The 16394-nt window shown below is 44.0% G+C and overlaps 2 protein-coding genes across 2 annotated transcripts; both read left to right on the forward strand.

Annotated features, from left to right (window-relative positions):
* Positions 1–412: 412 nt before the first annotated feature.
* On the forward strand, positions 413–6876 carry LOC136948029 (grainyhead-like protein 1 homolog). Its single transcript, XM_067242288.1, has 15 exons — positions 413–544; positions 1136–1325; positions 1514–1587; positions 1762–2089; positions 2292–2374; positions 2522–2678; positions 2798–2909; positions 3044–3138; positions 3427–3664; positions 4043–4167; positions 4416–4444; positions 4589–4677; positions 5466–5551; positions 5821–5885; positions 5988–6876. Exons 1-15 carry the CDS (start codon positions 525–527, stop codon positions 6100–6102), a joined length of 1806 nt encoding a protein of 601 aa, XP_067098389.1. The 5' UTR covers positions 413–524; the 3' UTR covers positions 6103–6876.
* A 3889-nt stretch (positions 6877–10765) lies between these two features.
* On the forward strand, positions 10766–14675 carry klf11a (Kruppel like factor 11a). Its single transcript, XM_067241689.1, has 4 exons — positions 10766–10919; positions 12133–12378; positions 12573–13524; positions 13678–14675. The coding sequence occupies exons 1-4, from the start codon at positions 10875–10877 to the stop codon at positions 13971–13973; spliced, it is 1539 nt and encodes a 512-aa protein (XP_067097790.1). The 5' UTR covers positions 10766–10874; the 3' UTR covers positions 13974–14675.
* Positions 14676–16394: the final 1719 nt, after the last annotated feature.

A 16394-nucleotide genomic window follows, 5' to 3' on the forward strand; every position in this document is an offset into this window, starting at 1 on the left:
AACTTGCTTCTGGGCAGAGGGGGGGGGGGGGGGGGGGGGACGACTAAGGTTTGGACATTTGTGACAGTGAGATGGCTATTGTTTCACTAACTATTTAGTTCCTCATTTGCATGAAATACTTGAGACTTTTGAACACAAGTGACTCCAAAGGTGTGACATATCATGAAACTTCATGGGCAGCACTTGTCCCTTCGGTTTGAGAGTTTCGCAGGTACATTTATTTCAAAGATGAATATCTGCCCGCAAGTGTATTGATTTGGATTCAGGTGGCTTTCCCCATGCATGATGTGGTGCGGAACTGAACTGTTTTGAGAAATCTACCTGCAAACCCCGCCCCAGACTGTAGGCCTACGTCACAGAAATAATCATACCGGATCCCGGCTAAAACTAGGGTGAAAAAAGGTGACTAACTTGTTCTGTCTGACACTACTGACATAAGTCGTGCCACTAGGATCTTGTCAGTTTTCATAGTGGACGGATCGGATTTACCGTTCCAACTCGAAAGTCCAGTCCGACGGATCAAAATGACACAGGAGTCTGCCAAGTGAGTAATACAATAGTCCAGTTGTAACTGTTGTTTGAATATGAACTACCTGTTGGTCACTTGGGAAGTTATACTGTACTTCTGTTTTGACGTTTTTTTATCCAGTTTTTCTTTGACTGTTTTGAATGTGTCTCTTTGTCAAGCCTGGACAAAGTCTATTTTTAAAGCAGCGTTTACAATTTTAATAATTTAATACTACTTTTGTCTGTTATTATTCTTTCTGGTATGCATTGAACGGTCAAGTTTTAAAACCAAAAGAAATGTTTAAAAAAATTACCAACAAAGTGTCGTCAGAATAATAGAGTTTCACAGTGAGGAGACAGTCATGAGGCAGGTTGTTAGCCGAGCCCTAGCACGTGTCAGACCTGTCTCACTGGATGAGCAGGATTTGGTTTTCAGTGCTCTTTACCTTACATGTTTCCTCTTTCCTCTGCTCTTTCGTTCCAACACATGAACGCAAATTATTGTTGCAGTTACACACCAACCGACCTCGTTATATAGAAGATACACATTCAGCTCAGTTTTTTGGGTTCTACTCTTGCATAAATGTTGGCTCACCAGTGCCTATCCCTGGCCTCATTGTCTGTGCAGAAAGAGGGGTGGCTTGGTGGTGCAAAGTGACCCGTCATATGATGGCCAACCCCAGGGATTCATCGAGGAAGACAATGCCTGGAGAGCCTTCCTGGAGAACCCTTTGACAGTTGCCTCCAAGGCCATGATGAGTGTGAATGGGGATGAGGACAGCGCCAATGCTCTGGGTCTCCTCTATGATTACTACAAGGTACCTCGACCCTCCGCTCTCTCTTACGGAGGGTCCAGTACCCCACGTCATTCCATCTCAATCTCAATGCTGGATACTAACGGCTGAATGACAAATGCTCTGTGATACAATGGTTGTTTTAGCAGTAAGGGATACAGACATTTTAGAAACTGGATAATTACAATGTATTGCTTTTTATTTTGCAACAGGTGCCTAAGGAAAAGAGGACTGCTGGACATCCCAAAGTAGAAGTACTCTTAGGAGATTCTGAATCAGACAAAATGTAAACCTTTTCTTTCACATGCCATAAAAAGCTATAACTGTGGCATTGAATAATCAAATGTGTCTGTAATAGTATCTGTTTTGGTACCGTCACTGCATTGTACAAGAGCCAAATTAATTATTGTTATTCTGACAAGTCAAACGTTTATAACCCAAACATGTTCTCCTTTTCCAGCAACTTCTCCCTGCCCGTCCAGGAGACCCCTCTGGCCATGACCACGCTGAGGAACGTCCCTCTGAGCACGGTGGTGCAGGGCATCTCTGGCAGCCGCAGGAAGAAGACTCAGTTCCCGGAAACCGACACCATGGGCTCCATCCCCTCCTACTCGGGCAGCCCTGAGAGCACCCTGCAGTCCTACCCCTCTCTCAGTCTCCACGAGACCCAGGGGTCCCACTCCAACATCATGACCTACAGCCGCCACCTCAACCAACACCAGTATAGCTCCAGGAACCAGGACCCTGACTCCACCTACGCCGACTCCTACAAGGACAGTAGGAATGAGGTAGGGCTCTCCTCCGGTCACTCTAAGACAGCACAACAACCCCCTTTCAAAAGGCCCCCAGTCACATGCAGTGTTATAAATTCGGATAAAAACGGGTAGCCCTATACATTGAAGTGTATATGTTATTTAATCTTCATACTGGACTTAGCACATATACTGAATGCACTGTCACTTATGCAATCGCCATCAATTGTCTTTCCAGGTGTTTCCTCAGCCTGAGGAGCTGCAGCTAAGGATGGCGCCCATCCCTCCCGAGCACTACTCTCCCTACAGCACAGCCTCCAGGTAACACAAGCAAACATACAGAAGCTCCAACTGTACAGCCCTGTCAACACAACCAGTAGCATCATGATGCGGCTTCTTAGACATTCTGCCTCTTTCTCTCTCCCTCCTGCTCTCTCCTTCTCCCCCCTCCCTCCCTTGCTCTCTCAGTCAACACTTTGAGTACATGCTGGAGGCCCCCCAGTCGCTTCGCCCGAAGCACGGTTCCACTCAGATGAGCTACCTAAACAAGGGACAGTTTTATCCCATCACTCTCAGGGATCTAGGTGGTGGAAAGGTGCCTCCCCAACAAAGTACCAGAGCAAGGGTATGATATATGAAATTCATATTTGAAAATGTAATTTACTAACAGAAAAACCGTACTTAAAACAATAAATGTGGTTATTTAGCAATGGTTGTCACAGCGTTTGCTTTATGGGTTTTCAGAGTGTTGTGATGCTGCTGTTTGGAGATGAGAAGTTCACGGAAGACCAGCTCAAACACTGGCGGTACTGGCACAGCAGACAGCATACTGCCAAGCAGCGCTGCATTGATATTGGTAAGGACACACACACATGCATGCATACACTGGGAAAATACATTTACATTAACACAGACATTGACTTGTTTACTTATGGCTCTTCTCTCCAGCAGAATGTAAATAATCATTTATGTGCACTGTGCTTTAACCAGCGGACTACAAAGAAAGCTTCCACACAATTTCCAACATTGAAGAGATTGCCTTCAATGCCATTTCCTTCACATGGGACACTAAGGGAGAAGGACGGGTGAGATAGGACTACCCTGTTGTGTGCTTTGTTCCACATTACAGTGTTTTCTCAAACAAAGGAAGCAGTAGCATGAATTGCCCATGAGGGGGCGACTAACACAATGAAAAACACGTAATGCAGAGGAATGAGTTAGGAACGCTGTCTGAAGTGCATCGTACCTGAAACGTCTAACCACATGTCCTTAAGTTTCTATAAACATGATTCATGTTATATAGTGTCCTTCCTCAAAACATGCCCATGTTACATACAAAACGGTTAAATATTTCTTTTTTGCCTGGCCCTCAGATCTTTGTGTCGGTGAACTGTCTGAGTACAGACTTCTCCCCTCAGAAAGGGGTGCGGGGCCTGCCCCTTAACCTCCAGATTGACACCTACCTCTGCGGTAGCAACAGAGACAAGCCGGTACACCGGGCCTACAGCCAGATCAAGGTGTTCTGCGACAAAGGTGCCGAACGCAAGATCAGGGATGAGGACCGGAAGCAGAGTCGCAGGAAAACCAAGGCCCTTGACCCAACTTTAGCATGTAAGGAACCTGATTCAGTCAGAAATCAATTGGTTTAAATGCCAAAATCACTAGCATGTTTTATTCCTAAATATAACATTTAATTATATATAATTTGTTCCATGTTCATTAAGTTCAAATGAAAAACTTGAAATGGAACGAAAAGCAGCTGTCACATAATAACTCCCTATATAGAAGTAAAAACCTTGTGTAGGAAATACGAACTCCGTCTGTTACATACTGTTCACTGAGTGCCAGCTGTAAACATCATCTGAAGACGCCTGCCTTGATGCGAAATACTAATCCCTGCAGTCGAAACACACTGTACTAAACCTCCATACAGGCAGCCGTTCCGGACTGCACACAAATGATACCTGGCCTACCTCTCTCCCCCCACAGCACTGCATGGCGCGCTGCACGGGAAGCCCCCGCAGGACTTCACCATGTTCAAACCTGTGAGCGACATGGAGACGGAGCCTGTCCTCTTCATCCCGGACGTCCAGTACGCCAGCAGCCAGCGCCACGTAAGCCTCTGACGCTGCGGCTGATGCCCCGCGTGGCTTTGGTTTTTGTTTATCTGCTTGTGTACATATACTCACACATACACACAAACACAAATGAACTCACGAAACCCAGTTATGGGGCCCTGCTGATGATACCGTTTTAGAGTGTTCAGTAATCGTGATTAAAATCATCCTTTTCATTGACGTGTCCCTCATCAGGATCTTCCTCTCTCTCTCCTCCTCTTGATCTTTTTACTGTCACCTCACAGACAGGCCTATCAGAAGACACTGAAGAGAGGTGTGTGCATCTCTCCCTTTTTTAATTTCACAGGACAAAATCAAGAGCAAATCAAACTGATAAAGACAGGACAATGCGGACAACTTACTCGAAAACAGCTGTTAACACTCGAGGACATGTATGTTTGTGTTTGTGTTGTTTTAGCCTGGGCCAGAAGAGACTGCTTTACAACACGGTAGAAGACTTTGACTATTTGCAGAACAAAAGAACCCGGAGAGATGATCCAGAAAAAGGTAAAGTGCAAAGAAAGTAAGAGAATGAGTTAGGGGTGGGGCAGAAAATAATCTGAACCTGCTCTTTGCTGTGTTAGTAACTGAGGGTTTGACAGCCTGTTGCTGTGTTTAGAGAGAGACGTAGACTGAGGCTTCTGACTGGCGGTGCTGTGACTGCAGCTGTGGCTGCTGCTCTGGCATGCGCCCACCAACACCAGCTGACTGGGTGCATGTAAACAGAGGCCACGTGTTTGCAAAGCACTGCCCACTTTGATACACAATACACAGCCACACTGGCTGGGGTTTCGAAGGAAACGTGATCATTCTCCTAGCCTAGCTGTGTCTCGGGACTGCTTTTCACTCATATGTACGGGGGGGGTTTTCTCAGAGTGATTCAAGCTTGTTTGCTGTTTTCTGTTGCCACTCTCTCTCAGGCTCAGTCTATTGTTGGACAGGCTCTTGGCTAACTCCCTAGACACCAGGAGCAACGAGCACGTAAACACACTGATTTGGACTCCATTTTGTAGAATGCAAGTTAGCTGAATTTCTCTCCTATGGGTGAGAGGTGGGAGTTGTCTAACCATGGGCACCTGTGAATGTGTCACTTCAAGCCGTTCTTAGGACAATTGGAGCATATCTCACCTCACATTCAACCAGGGACTTCTCTGTATTCTTCTGTCAGACCCATACAAATATGACCACTCTAGTGTAACTGTCCTGAATAACAACTATCTCACGTCTCATTTCCTCTTTTCTCTTCCACCCACACCCCTGTAACTCTATTTCGTTCTCTCTCTCTGTCTCTGCAGTCCTTCTTTACGTCCGGAAGGAAGCAGAGGAGGTGTTTGATGCTCTGATGCTGCGGACGCCCACTCTAGCAGGACTACTAGAGGCAGTGAGTTCATTTGAATGCTTGTCTTCTTCACTTTGCCTTGGGCCTTTTTAAAATGACAGGCAGTTCAGCCAAGCATCCTGTGCCACCTTGTGTCACAGGAAAAGGAGTCGTTTCCTGTTTGTTTCTGACAGGACGTGGTAATTTGTCACAATGCACACAGCCATCAATAGTGATACAGGGTGGAATGTGTTGTATTGACTGGTCCCTGCAGTTGTAATACACCTATAACTCTAACCAGACTATCCCCATTGTTGTCCTTGTCCCTTCAGGTAACAGAAAAATATGAGCTGCCTCTTGAGAAAATGGGAAAGGTATACAAGAGGTGCAAAAAAGGGTAAGGCTTTTGTACTCTTACAGTAGAGAACATTCCTGAGCCTCCATTATAATGGAAATCTTAGACGTTTCCCTGATTGGACCCCTTCTATCTCCTAATTAGGATCTTGGTTCACATGGACGACAACATAATCAAGCATTACACCAATGAGGATGCCTTCCAGATCCACATGGAGGAGGTGGGGGGGCAGTTTCTGCTGACTCTGACTGAGATTTGACCTTAGTCCGGGGTTGTGGATCTAGGCAGCATGGGCCCTGTGGAGGTTGAACTCAAGGGGTCTTCCCAAGGGCCCTCAGAACAAGATTAGTCATCTGTTTACACAACTGTACAGGACCTCTTCAAGGAAAATTATATTTTCCTGACGGCTGCCTGTCATATACAATGCCCTTGGATATGCTACCTCTTGGACAAAAACAAAAAATTAGACATTTCAGGTTAATTTGACTGGTGTTCATCGGCAATGCAACATTTGGACTGTTCACACCAACCATTTGACAGAACATTTGTGACATTAGTGTTCATGTAAAAGTATTCCATGATTGAAGACTTCCAATGTGTTAAACATTGTGTGTGTGTGTGTGTGTGTGTGTATGTATGTATAAATGCATATACATAAGTTAATATGTGTTGTATTGTGTATAATTCTTTTCATGCAGGCAATTTCATCTTGTGTTTTAGGTGAAAATGTATTGGTGTTTTATTTTTCTTGTGTCATTTGGTGTGTGGGTTTGCAAGTTTACCAATCATGTAAACTAAAGGCTAATATATGAATTGATATGTATTTATATGTGCATAGCTGGACAATAGCAGCAAAATTTTTCTACTTGTGTACAGAATCTCTGTGATTCTGCATAAATATGAGAAATGCCTATCTTGCTGTGAATGTGAATCTTTTTTGGCAGAGAAAATGTGGTAAGGAAGTAAAAAAATACAGGAAGGGTTTGTTTAAAAACGGTGTCTTTTGAGAATAAACCATATCAATTCTTTTTAAGATGCTATTTTGTTCTTGAAGACCCATCTGGGCCTACACAATGGCTTTGTTCAATAGGTATCCCAAACCCCACTGCTCAAAAACATGACTTCTTATCACCTTAAGGTCAAACCTGTCCTCTTCTGTTTCTTTTCAAAACACAGTTACAGTCCTCCTGAATGTCTAACAATGTGTCAGAGTACAATATATGATAAGCCAGAAAGCAGCAAGTATGTTGCCACTTATAAGGAGCTGTAAGCCTTCTGTAGTGTCAGCAGTTTGGGACAAACTCTGTCACCTTCAGCTCGTGGCTGTGGGCCACATTCATCCACATGTGAATTAGCGAAGTCTTGTGAAGTTTCTGTCCAGATCCATCTCCCTAACTGTGTGTGTGCGGGTGAGAGTGTGTGTGTGTGTGTGTGAGAGTGTGTGTGTGTGTGTGTGTGGGGTGGAACACCACCGGAGCCGGGCAAGGATGAAAGGGGTACGAGGGTGAGAGACGAGCTCACTGCTGAGTGTTGACTTGATGAGGTTCGTCACATTACAAGTCAAATTAGATGATTTTATTTGAATGTTTGACACTTACTTCACACACTTGACACCACTTTTTGACTGCAAACCTCTGTTAAGAGTCTGCCAGATGAGAGACATCAAGATTACAGAAAACATGTAACATCTCAGTACTTCAAACCCTCCCTTTTTTGGTGTGTGTGTGGTGGTGGGGGGGGATTACCTCAACCCCACCCACTTCAACACACACCCTTCTGTATAGGCTTGCTTAAGTGGCATTCATTTCCCTATGTGCGTGAGTTTCTCCTTAGTGAGGCCACTGCTGTTTGTTCAGTGTCCCCATGGAGGAGGGGCAGGGGGGGGCTACATCTGTTGCCCAGAGCTCCCAGCGGCCTTATTTACTCCCACCCTGGCCCCCGGCAGGTTAGCAGCTCCACAGAACAACTCAGTGTTATACGACTGGGTGCTTTACATTTGGGAGAAGAGCCTGCAATAGTCTCGAGTCTGCTGTTTGTAAACCTTGTCCCTATATGGACACGGTTATTGAGTGTTTTAGTCCCAGCTGTGCAGAACTTGTAAAGGTCAGAACATGGAAGTGAAGGGGAGTGTTTCTTGAGAAGAAGTTGCTGCTACAACAACTAGATGTGACCTGAGGCCCTCCTCAAGTGGGCCCTCGTTCTAAAGCTCACATTCACATGTGACCCAACAGCACCACACAGATGCAGATGTCACTTGATGAGCTGGAAGGCTACTCCCCAACTCTAGTGAACATTGATCAGATTTTCTTCCCAAATGTGTTTTTTTGTTGCATGCTAATACCAGCCATGTTCTCTTTTACTTTGGCTGAAGTTCCTTTTCCTTTGTCATTTCACTACCAGTCCATCACGTGCCATACACCAATCTAATGTCTCTTTTGAGTCTGGCAGAGCAGACACGCCTTGGTTTTCTCCATGTTCCGTGGTTACCAGGACAACAACCATCCAATTAGCATCTCATATTGCCATTTGTCAGTGTGATTGTAGAATTTTGATTATTTTTTTCCCCAGTGCTTTGCAACTCTCGATAGACTAAAACCCTGATCACTAGTATGATACAGCCATATATAGGAAAAACATGAAGACACATGGAAAACATGGCAACCAAGATTCAAGAACCAGGTTTGTATAGCTGTGTGTAGAAATATGCCTTCCTTGTTCAAATGATTTCATTGACCATAAAGAAATAAATTGGCTAAGATTCATTTAGCAAAACAAAGCAACCTTCAGTTGGAAACCCAACCTGTACATGGAGGATCAGAAGAGATGTTTTGGAGCTAGAGCTCATTCTCCTTGTGGAGATGAACAGGGAGAAGCTTTCTGCTGAAGAAATTTCATTTGTGTACTGACACTGTTTTGAGGTCTCTCTGGGGGAGTGTTCAGCTGACAGTGTGTGCGTGTGTGCCGCCGTGCGTGCATGTGGGGTTGTTCTCAAACGAGAAGCAAAACATCTCACACATTTTCTCTCCTCGTGTCTCTCAATTGGTCTGAGTTGTTGTCTACATGTTTACAATTCTCTTACAGAACACTGAACACAGACTTCTCCCACTATCACACAAACCAACATCACCTTCCCCATATTCTCAGCATGTTGAACAGACTCTTGCAGAAGAGTAAGCAACATCTTGAACAGACTCTTGCAGAACCACACCATGTCCCCAGAGTGGTATGGGAGAGCTCGCTGTAGGCAGGTGGAACTGGTGGTCTCATCTGGAACACTGCTAAGTAGAGAGGTGAACTGAGGCAGCTGTAGACAGGGTTTCTTTTCTTCTGCACCAGTCCCTCTCTTGACTTTGTCTGGGTCTGCTTAGTGCCTGGGAGGATGGTCTGTTTTTCATTTGATCCCTCCTAGCCCCATTTCACTTGGAAATGAATATGAACTCACCTCACCCCAAGCCAGTCTGAACAGTATAGGATGGAATAAACAGCATATCTGGCTATGAGATTTGTCCTCAGTGCAGTTTTTTGGGAGCACGTCAGGCATTAAATCAAATTAAAACCACACTAAAGAGTATATAATAGTTATTTTCAACAACAAAAAGCTAAGTATTTGAAGCATTACAATAGCACATGTGATGCATATGTGGGTAGATTTTTATGAAAGTAAGGATGCCTTTTTTTACTATTCTCATTCTTCTAAGATTATTGACAGAATATACACAATTTGTCAGCCTTAGAGATTGAAATGTGTGCTCTCTGGGTTAACAGCCTTAAGTGAGACAACAGGAAGAGAAACATCTCTTTGTCTGCCTCTATTGCAAACAGACTGACGTAAACCAACCCCCAGGATTCTGATAAGATTTTGTTTTTCCCAAGAATCTATGCATTCTTATTTTTTCTTATTTATTTTTATTTTTTACCGAAGTGGAGCTCATCATCTGTGATCCTGTCCAACGGAAAAAAGCAATTCGCCATGTGGCATTCGTTGTGGTTATCACAGAAACTGAAATACAAAGGTCCTTTTAAGGGTTAATGTACAGCCACAACAAAGGAGGTGAGGCTGGCTCACAGGCCCCGCCCTGAAATTCTTTACAGGAAGACGGTTACAGCCTCAATGCATAGGACAGGAGTCCTTGGGTTCATACCCAGCGAGGGGAGGGGAGGGGAAAGGGGGCGGCAGAGCAGGGTGTGGAATCAGTCACTGACGACTACTGGGTAAAACTGAACAGGAAGAAGACAATGAGACAGTGTTATGTTATTTTAAGAATCCAGTCCTTATTTTTCACAACTTAATAATAGTTTCAAAAAATCGTTAAGATTTGTTTTACGCATGCAGAAACTATATTTAAATAAAATAATGGGGGGGGGGGGGGGGGGATGAGTTATGAATGAAATATCACACTGACAAGCAATGACAACAAATTAAATCGAGATATTTCAAATTAATAAAGAGTATTTGTAATTGTAAGCTTCCAAATACAAGAGCACACGGGTAGTCTTTAATCCAAGACGTAATAATAATACCTTATATACATTTATTTTTTTAAATAAGCACCTTTTTAGCATTGAGTTCTTTGTGCGTCCTCATTTTGCGCATGCCGCGCGCTCTCTTGGCAAGGCAAACCAGACGCGTGCAAGTATCTCACGATTCGCCTGTTCGCCGTTTCAACCTTTCCCCTAGTTTTCGAGCGCCGAGTTCACCGGGTTTACTCTGACACCGCTGACTCCTCCGTCACGCCCTCCAACAGCCACGCACCCTGTTTCCTCCAATCGCGCAGTAGTCACGTACTGATCACGCACTTCATTCGCTCTCATTGGACAGCATCCGCTACACCTTTGTTTTTGATTGGTAACATGTTACCACCCGCCAGTCTGCTCTGAATTTTGTTTCTGTTTTTTTTTCCCGTCGCCCCGTTTGATTCACTCAGCTGAGGCCAGTCTACGCTATTGGCAACAGCAATACTTGAATGTGCTGAGGACTCATTTGATTAGTCGCCTCTCTTCTGTCTGTTTCTTTTTGACCCATACTTCCATATGCTGACTTTTACATCGCAAACTAATCCACAGCAGCCTTTTCGGGTAAGTTTGTTATTTTAATTATTCAATTTTTTAGCTAAATTAGCTAATCGAGTTGTTATGGATACTGTTATGTTGACTAAATAATTATTCAAATTTATGTGTATCATAATTTATAGCAGTTGTATGCTATCAATCAGCCATGCTCATATTAGTGCTGGTATGTCATGGCAGGCTGGTTTATTTAAGGTCAGACGCAATAAAATGTATCCATACCCCTCAGCCAGAGTAACGGTCACTGTATCATTTATGGGATCTCATAATGCTACATCCACTGAACACTATTGTTATGTCGTAGCCTAAATATATAGCTACATTGGATTTGTATTTTAGGGGCCACAATGAAAGGAAAAGAAACAGAACATTGTGTTTATTTTTGTATTTATGTCAAAGGACTTGGCTGTGTGCCAGTTTGGATGTAAAGCTGAGGCATTTCCAGTGAATGTTAGTGTCTCTTAACATCTTAAACATGCTTTTTTACAAAGCTCAAATTAAGAAAGAATATTATTTATGCAATTCTGATTAGAAGGTATTGTTGAGTTACTGTTTATTAGGTGAACATTGGATAGGGGTTCCTACTGGTGCCAGAATAACATGCTTGCAATTGCACAGGAGTGTCTCCAACCTCAATTAGAATATATTTTTTCCCCCATGGAGGTATGGATGGTGCTTTCTCCACTAAACTGTCTGATGTGGGTACCCTCCCCATGAACCACACAATTGTACATGCTAAACTGGGGTGGGGGTAGTTAGCAGGAGGGAGGGAGGGAGGGGGGGGATAGTTGATCCAGCACGTCACACACTTCTATCTATTCTTGGTTAAGGGAGGTTCCCCTCCCATGTCCAATGTTATGTGAGACACTGGGTGTACCCTGTCTGCTGGCTGTGCTGCAGTGGGGGCCCCTCTCTCTTCCTCCACCCCTCTTAGGCAGCCGCACTACGTGCAGTTAAGCATTCAGCAGATGCCAGCCAACTATAGTATGTAGCCGTAGTGGCCTCTGAAGCCCCCTTGTTCATGCCTAAATAACAAAAAGTGATAGATGTTCCTGTGTGGAGACAGTAAGCCATGATCATGTACATGGTACTTTTAAGTAGGCCATCCTTTTACAGTCTAGCTTAAGTGTCGTATAGAGGATGGACGTCAATGTTGTGTTAAAGAGAGCAGCAGTGAGCAATGCCAAGGATTAATATGCCTCCATCTTGTGGCCTCCTTCAGGCTGACCTAGCGGATATCAGAGTGGTGATGATGGAGAGGAACAGGGATGACAGTGAGCAGTCCTCCTGTAGCACCTTCGAGTACCATGACCTGGAGGCTGCCGAGGCCCTCGTCAGCATGAGCTCCTGGGGTCAAAGGTCACACAAACCACGCCCGCTGACCCCTACCTCAGACTCCTGTGACTCCCTCCTTCAGCACAGCGAGATTAATGACTCTCCCAAGGACCTGATCTCACTCTCATCGTTGGTAAGTGAAATCTTATACCACATTAGGAGTGATGTCTGTCTACAAGAGTAAAGGTAGAAACCCCAGAGGAAAAACAGACATGAAATTTGACAATGAAGAAGGTTATTTTACTGAATCAGCTAGGTTAATAAAACACACAAATGTTTTGATAAAATTATTTAGATTTTAATGTATGACTCCTCCCCATGTTTCAGTGCATGACTCCTCCTCACAGTCCCAGCTTTGCTGAGACCTCCACAACCACGGCTGTCGTAACTTCAACTTCCACTATGGCCAGCTCAGTCCCCAGACCAGTCCTCACCCGGCCCAGACTCTGTGTAGGTCTGACCCACCAGAATGCTCCTCACCTAGGCCCACAACTTGTCACCACCACAATCTTTGAAGGCTCAGACTCTCAGTCACCAACAGAGCTGTCCACCGCTCTTGCAGGTAGAGCCATGGCAACCAGCGTGATCAGGCACACGGCGGACAGGTCCCTCAGTCACAACATTCCTCTTGGTTTCTGTGGCCAACAGACAGACACCTCCTCACCTCAGACCACCGTGTGTGCCTCAGCTCATGTACCTGAGGCCTGCCTAGTGCAGACTAAACCACAGAGCTACACTGGCTCATGTATTGTAGAAGACAAGCATGGAGGCCCATCCTCTGTTGGCGGTGCAGGCCCATACACTCCTACCCTGGCCTCTCCATCCCAGTCCGCCCCCGCGTCCTCGTCTCCCATCTCCAGCTCTCCGGTCCTGTGCCAGGTGTTTCCAGTAAACGGGCGGACAGGGATGATCTCTGCGTTTGTCCAGGCCCCTGTCCAGATGCAGACCCAGGGTCAGAATCCGATATTACCCCAGACGTCCACCTCCTTCCCACAGCCTCTTCTGGTTGGCTCCCAGATGACTCAGGGGACTGTGATGTTTGTAGTGCCGCAGCCTCCAGTGTCCCAGGCCCATTCATGCCCACAGACTGTGGTGACCCTGGGCAACACCAAGCTCCTTCCTTTGGCTCCAGCTCCAGTTTACATGTCCTCAGGCCAGAGCAGCAGTGCCTGTCAGGCTGACTTCTCTCGCAGACGAAACTACGTCTGTAACTTCCCAGGCTGCAAAAAGACCTACTTCAAAAGTTCCCACCTCAAAGCTCATCTCAGAACTCACACAGGTAGGCATTACACATGACATTCATAAAATGTTAATTAATATACTGCATTTACTTGAATAGTGACTGAAAAAATAAAAATTAATGTACTGTATGTATGTACATGTACAATGTAATGTGTTACTAACCAGTTGCTTTGAATGTCTTCCTTTCTAGGTGAAAAACCCTTCAGCTGCCATTGGGAAGGCTGCGACAAGAAGTTTGCTCGTTCTGATGAACTCTCCCGCCATCGGCGAACACACACAGGTGAAAAAAAGTTTGTGTGTAATGTATGTGATCGGCGTTTTATGCGCAGTGATCACTTGACCAAACACGCTCGTCGTCACATGACCACAAAGCGGGCCTCCGCATGGCCAGCTGACGTCCGCGACCTCAACAAAACGGCTCTGTCAAAGGGTCAGCTGACCAGCTCCAATCTTCCTCTCAGTGTGCTGGTGTCTGCCTCCAATTAGCCCAATGTACTGTCTACCGCCACACACCACCTCAGGAGTATGTCTCACCAACCCCACAATGGACAAATGAAACAAACCAGAAAGGCTGCTACTCATTCATGGACAACAAAAAAATATTTTACTGACCTTGCACTGGATTTATGTTAATTTTATCATGCTTATTTTGTACTTTCCATTTATGTTATCATGTTTACTTAATATGTAATGTTTAGCAAAATGTATGCACTCTTTTTGCCAAAGCCTTTGCATTGTGCTTCTCTTTTACTTCTGTTATTTGTCTGTGATTGTAAATATGTACAAATCAATATCTATATATGAATGTCATTTGTATTCCAATCTGCATTTATTGATACATGAATAATATTATTGGTATTTTAAAATGTCGGTGGACAGTATTCCTCACTGTGATACTACCAACTTTCCCGCTATACATATTTAATAAATAATTGTTCTATAAATGCTGTTTTTGATAGCTTGAACGTTTTTGGCATAGTGTAGCCAGTATAAAGAAATACCTCATGTTATAATTGATAGCATATGTGAGTAATCCATTACTGGATATTATGGTCACTGTTGGGTAACGTGCTGTCCCTTGTGCAGTTTGACAAGCTTTGTATATTCAAGTTAAATTACCTTACAGTTTAGGCAATGGTTCATGACTCTTGTCTAACAATAATAAAATAAAAAAACATCGTAACTAGATTGATCATTGTTGTCTGCACCGTAGCCTATATCAGACGATGAGTTACTGAAATCGCATTTCACAATACCCTTTTATATAGTTAATAAAAGAAAAAGAAAACAAATCGGGACGAAAAAGTTAAATGGTCTAGTGGAGGACCAGGCTCATAGACAAGTCAAGAATGTCAAAGGGAAGCAGATCTCACATCTGCGGGGTCGAAAACACACCAATTCTTTTTGTATATATATATCTATAAACCCCCGCAGTCGGTTTGACGACACAACATTACGTATCCCGTTACACAACTACAGTCAACCGCCACCCGACCCAGTAACAACGTTCCTCGAATCACATTGCACCTTTTCAGAGCTTGAAGGGGGTGTGACCAATTGGAGACGACGTTTATCTGGAAACGTGATCTAATGACTTCTACTGGCTGATATGGTACCCGCCCATATGCCTTACTGACCGACATTCACAAAATTGAGAGAGAAAGAAAAAAAGAGATCCGTGTAAGCGCCTTATCTCAAAACGAACTCAACAGCACACCTTAGTGGGTGTTTTTGTCGTTAATAATAAAAGCCTAATATAAAAAATATGGGACCAAAGTGGCGTTTGGCTGCACAGAGAACGAGACTAATGTTAACATATAATTGACTGGTGTATAGATGACACTAAGTACGGTAACTTTAGTCCTAGCTGTCGATCTCTGCGGCTCCTTTTCTTTCCCGGCAAACAGGTGCGGGTGCGGGTAGATATTTCGCCGCCAAACCAATAGGCGGAAACAAACTGCCTTTGCCTGAACCACGGAGCCAACAGCTGACAAAACATGGGATACGCGTTTATCAAAACATATTTTCCTTATAACTTACAAAATCAATAATTAGGAGACATGTAGGTCTATGACATCAGCTATAACTACAAGACAAATGTACGCCTGATAATATTCCGTTTATTGATGTGTAGGCCATAATCGCTCTGGTATAGGATACATTTGTGAAATAAAAAAGCACATCTACAGAAGAATCTCAGAATAACTGCCTAAATAAAAGCTAAAGGAAGTATTATAATACCTACATTGATTCATGGCCTAATTGGAACTTGTCATGTTTGCTGGTATTTACTATTTAGTAAGTATCTTACTTTTGGTGGGAAAATTGGCATTCTAAAGGAACTGTTTCCACCCCTAATGGTGGCGGGAACCACAGGACAGGCATTTGTTTGATGTCAACGAAGCGAAATATGATATGTTACAACCACAATAATAACGTTACGGTATAACGATTTAACTTTTGTAAAGATCAGCAGCAATTGGTAATTTGCGCTTTAGACGCCTAAAGTAGGTTAAACAGTGTCATAGTAGCACCATCAGGCATCGTAAGCAAGTCATCGTAAATTCCATCCTTTAGTTCACGTGGATAATGTAGGCTACTGTAAAATATATTTCCTAGAATCGGAATGTTGAATGAATGTATTTATTTTTGGCAGATAAAAACAATTAATCTGCGCGCGCCCTTTCCTTACCGTTTTGTAACTTTCCACCGCCTTGATTTTGTAACACAAACAGCCGCCATATTGGGGGTTGACACATGTGCACATAATGCACCCTGATTGGTCAAATTAACTATACAGTGACGAAACTAAACCAAAGCATTGCTTCTATTGGTTGTTTCAATCGAGCGCCAGGATTTCAATAAAAAGGGAACGCCGAGCAAAAGTTCGGATACTTCCTCAACCAG

Source organism: Osmerus mordax, chromosome 8 (genome assembly GCF_038355195.1).
Source record: "Osmerus mordax isolate fOsmMor3 chromosome 8, fOsmMor3.pri, whole genome shotgun sequence".
Taxonomy (NCBI): domain Eukaryota; kingdom Metazoa; phylum Chordata; class Actinopteri; order Osmeriformes; family Osmeridae; genus Osmerus; species Osmerus mordax.

What these genes read in the sequence shown, in the direction of transcription:
- LOC136948029 (XM_067242288.1), top strand. Translation starts at nt 525, where the DNA reads ATGACACAGGAGTCTGCCAA. An exon ending in ACAAGGACAGTAGGAATGAG is followed by an intron (nt 2,090 to 2,291) that starts GTAGGGCTCTCC and finishes TTGTCTTTCCAG; the next exon opens with GTGTTTCCTCAGCCTGAGGA. An exon ending in AACAAAGTACCAGAGCAAGG is followed by an intron (nt 2,679 to 2,797) that starts GTATGATATATG and finishes ATGGGTTTTCAG; the next exon opens with AGTGTTGTGATGCTGCTGTT.
- klf11a (XM_067241689.1), top strand. Translation starts at nt 10,875, where the DNA reads ATGCTGACTTTTACATCGCAAACTAATCCACAGCAGCCTTTTCGG. An exon ending in TGATCTCACTCTCATCGTTG is followed by an intron (nt 12,379 to 12,572) that starts GTAAGTGAAATC and finishes CCCATGTTTCAG; the next exon opens with TGCATGACTCCTCCTCACAG. An exon ending in TCATCTCAGAACTCACACAG is followed by an intron (nt 13,525 to 13,677) that starts GTAGGCATTACA and finishes CTTCCTTTCTAG; the next exon opens with GTGAAAAACCCTTCAGCTGC.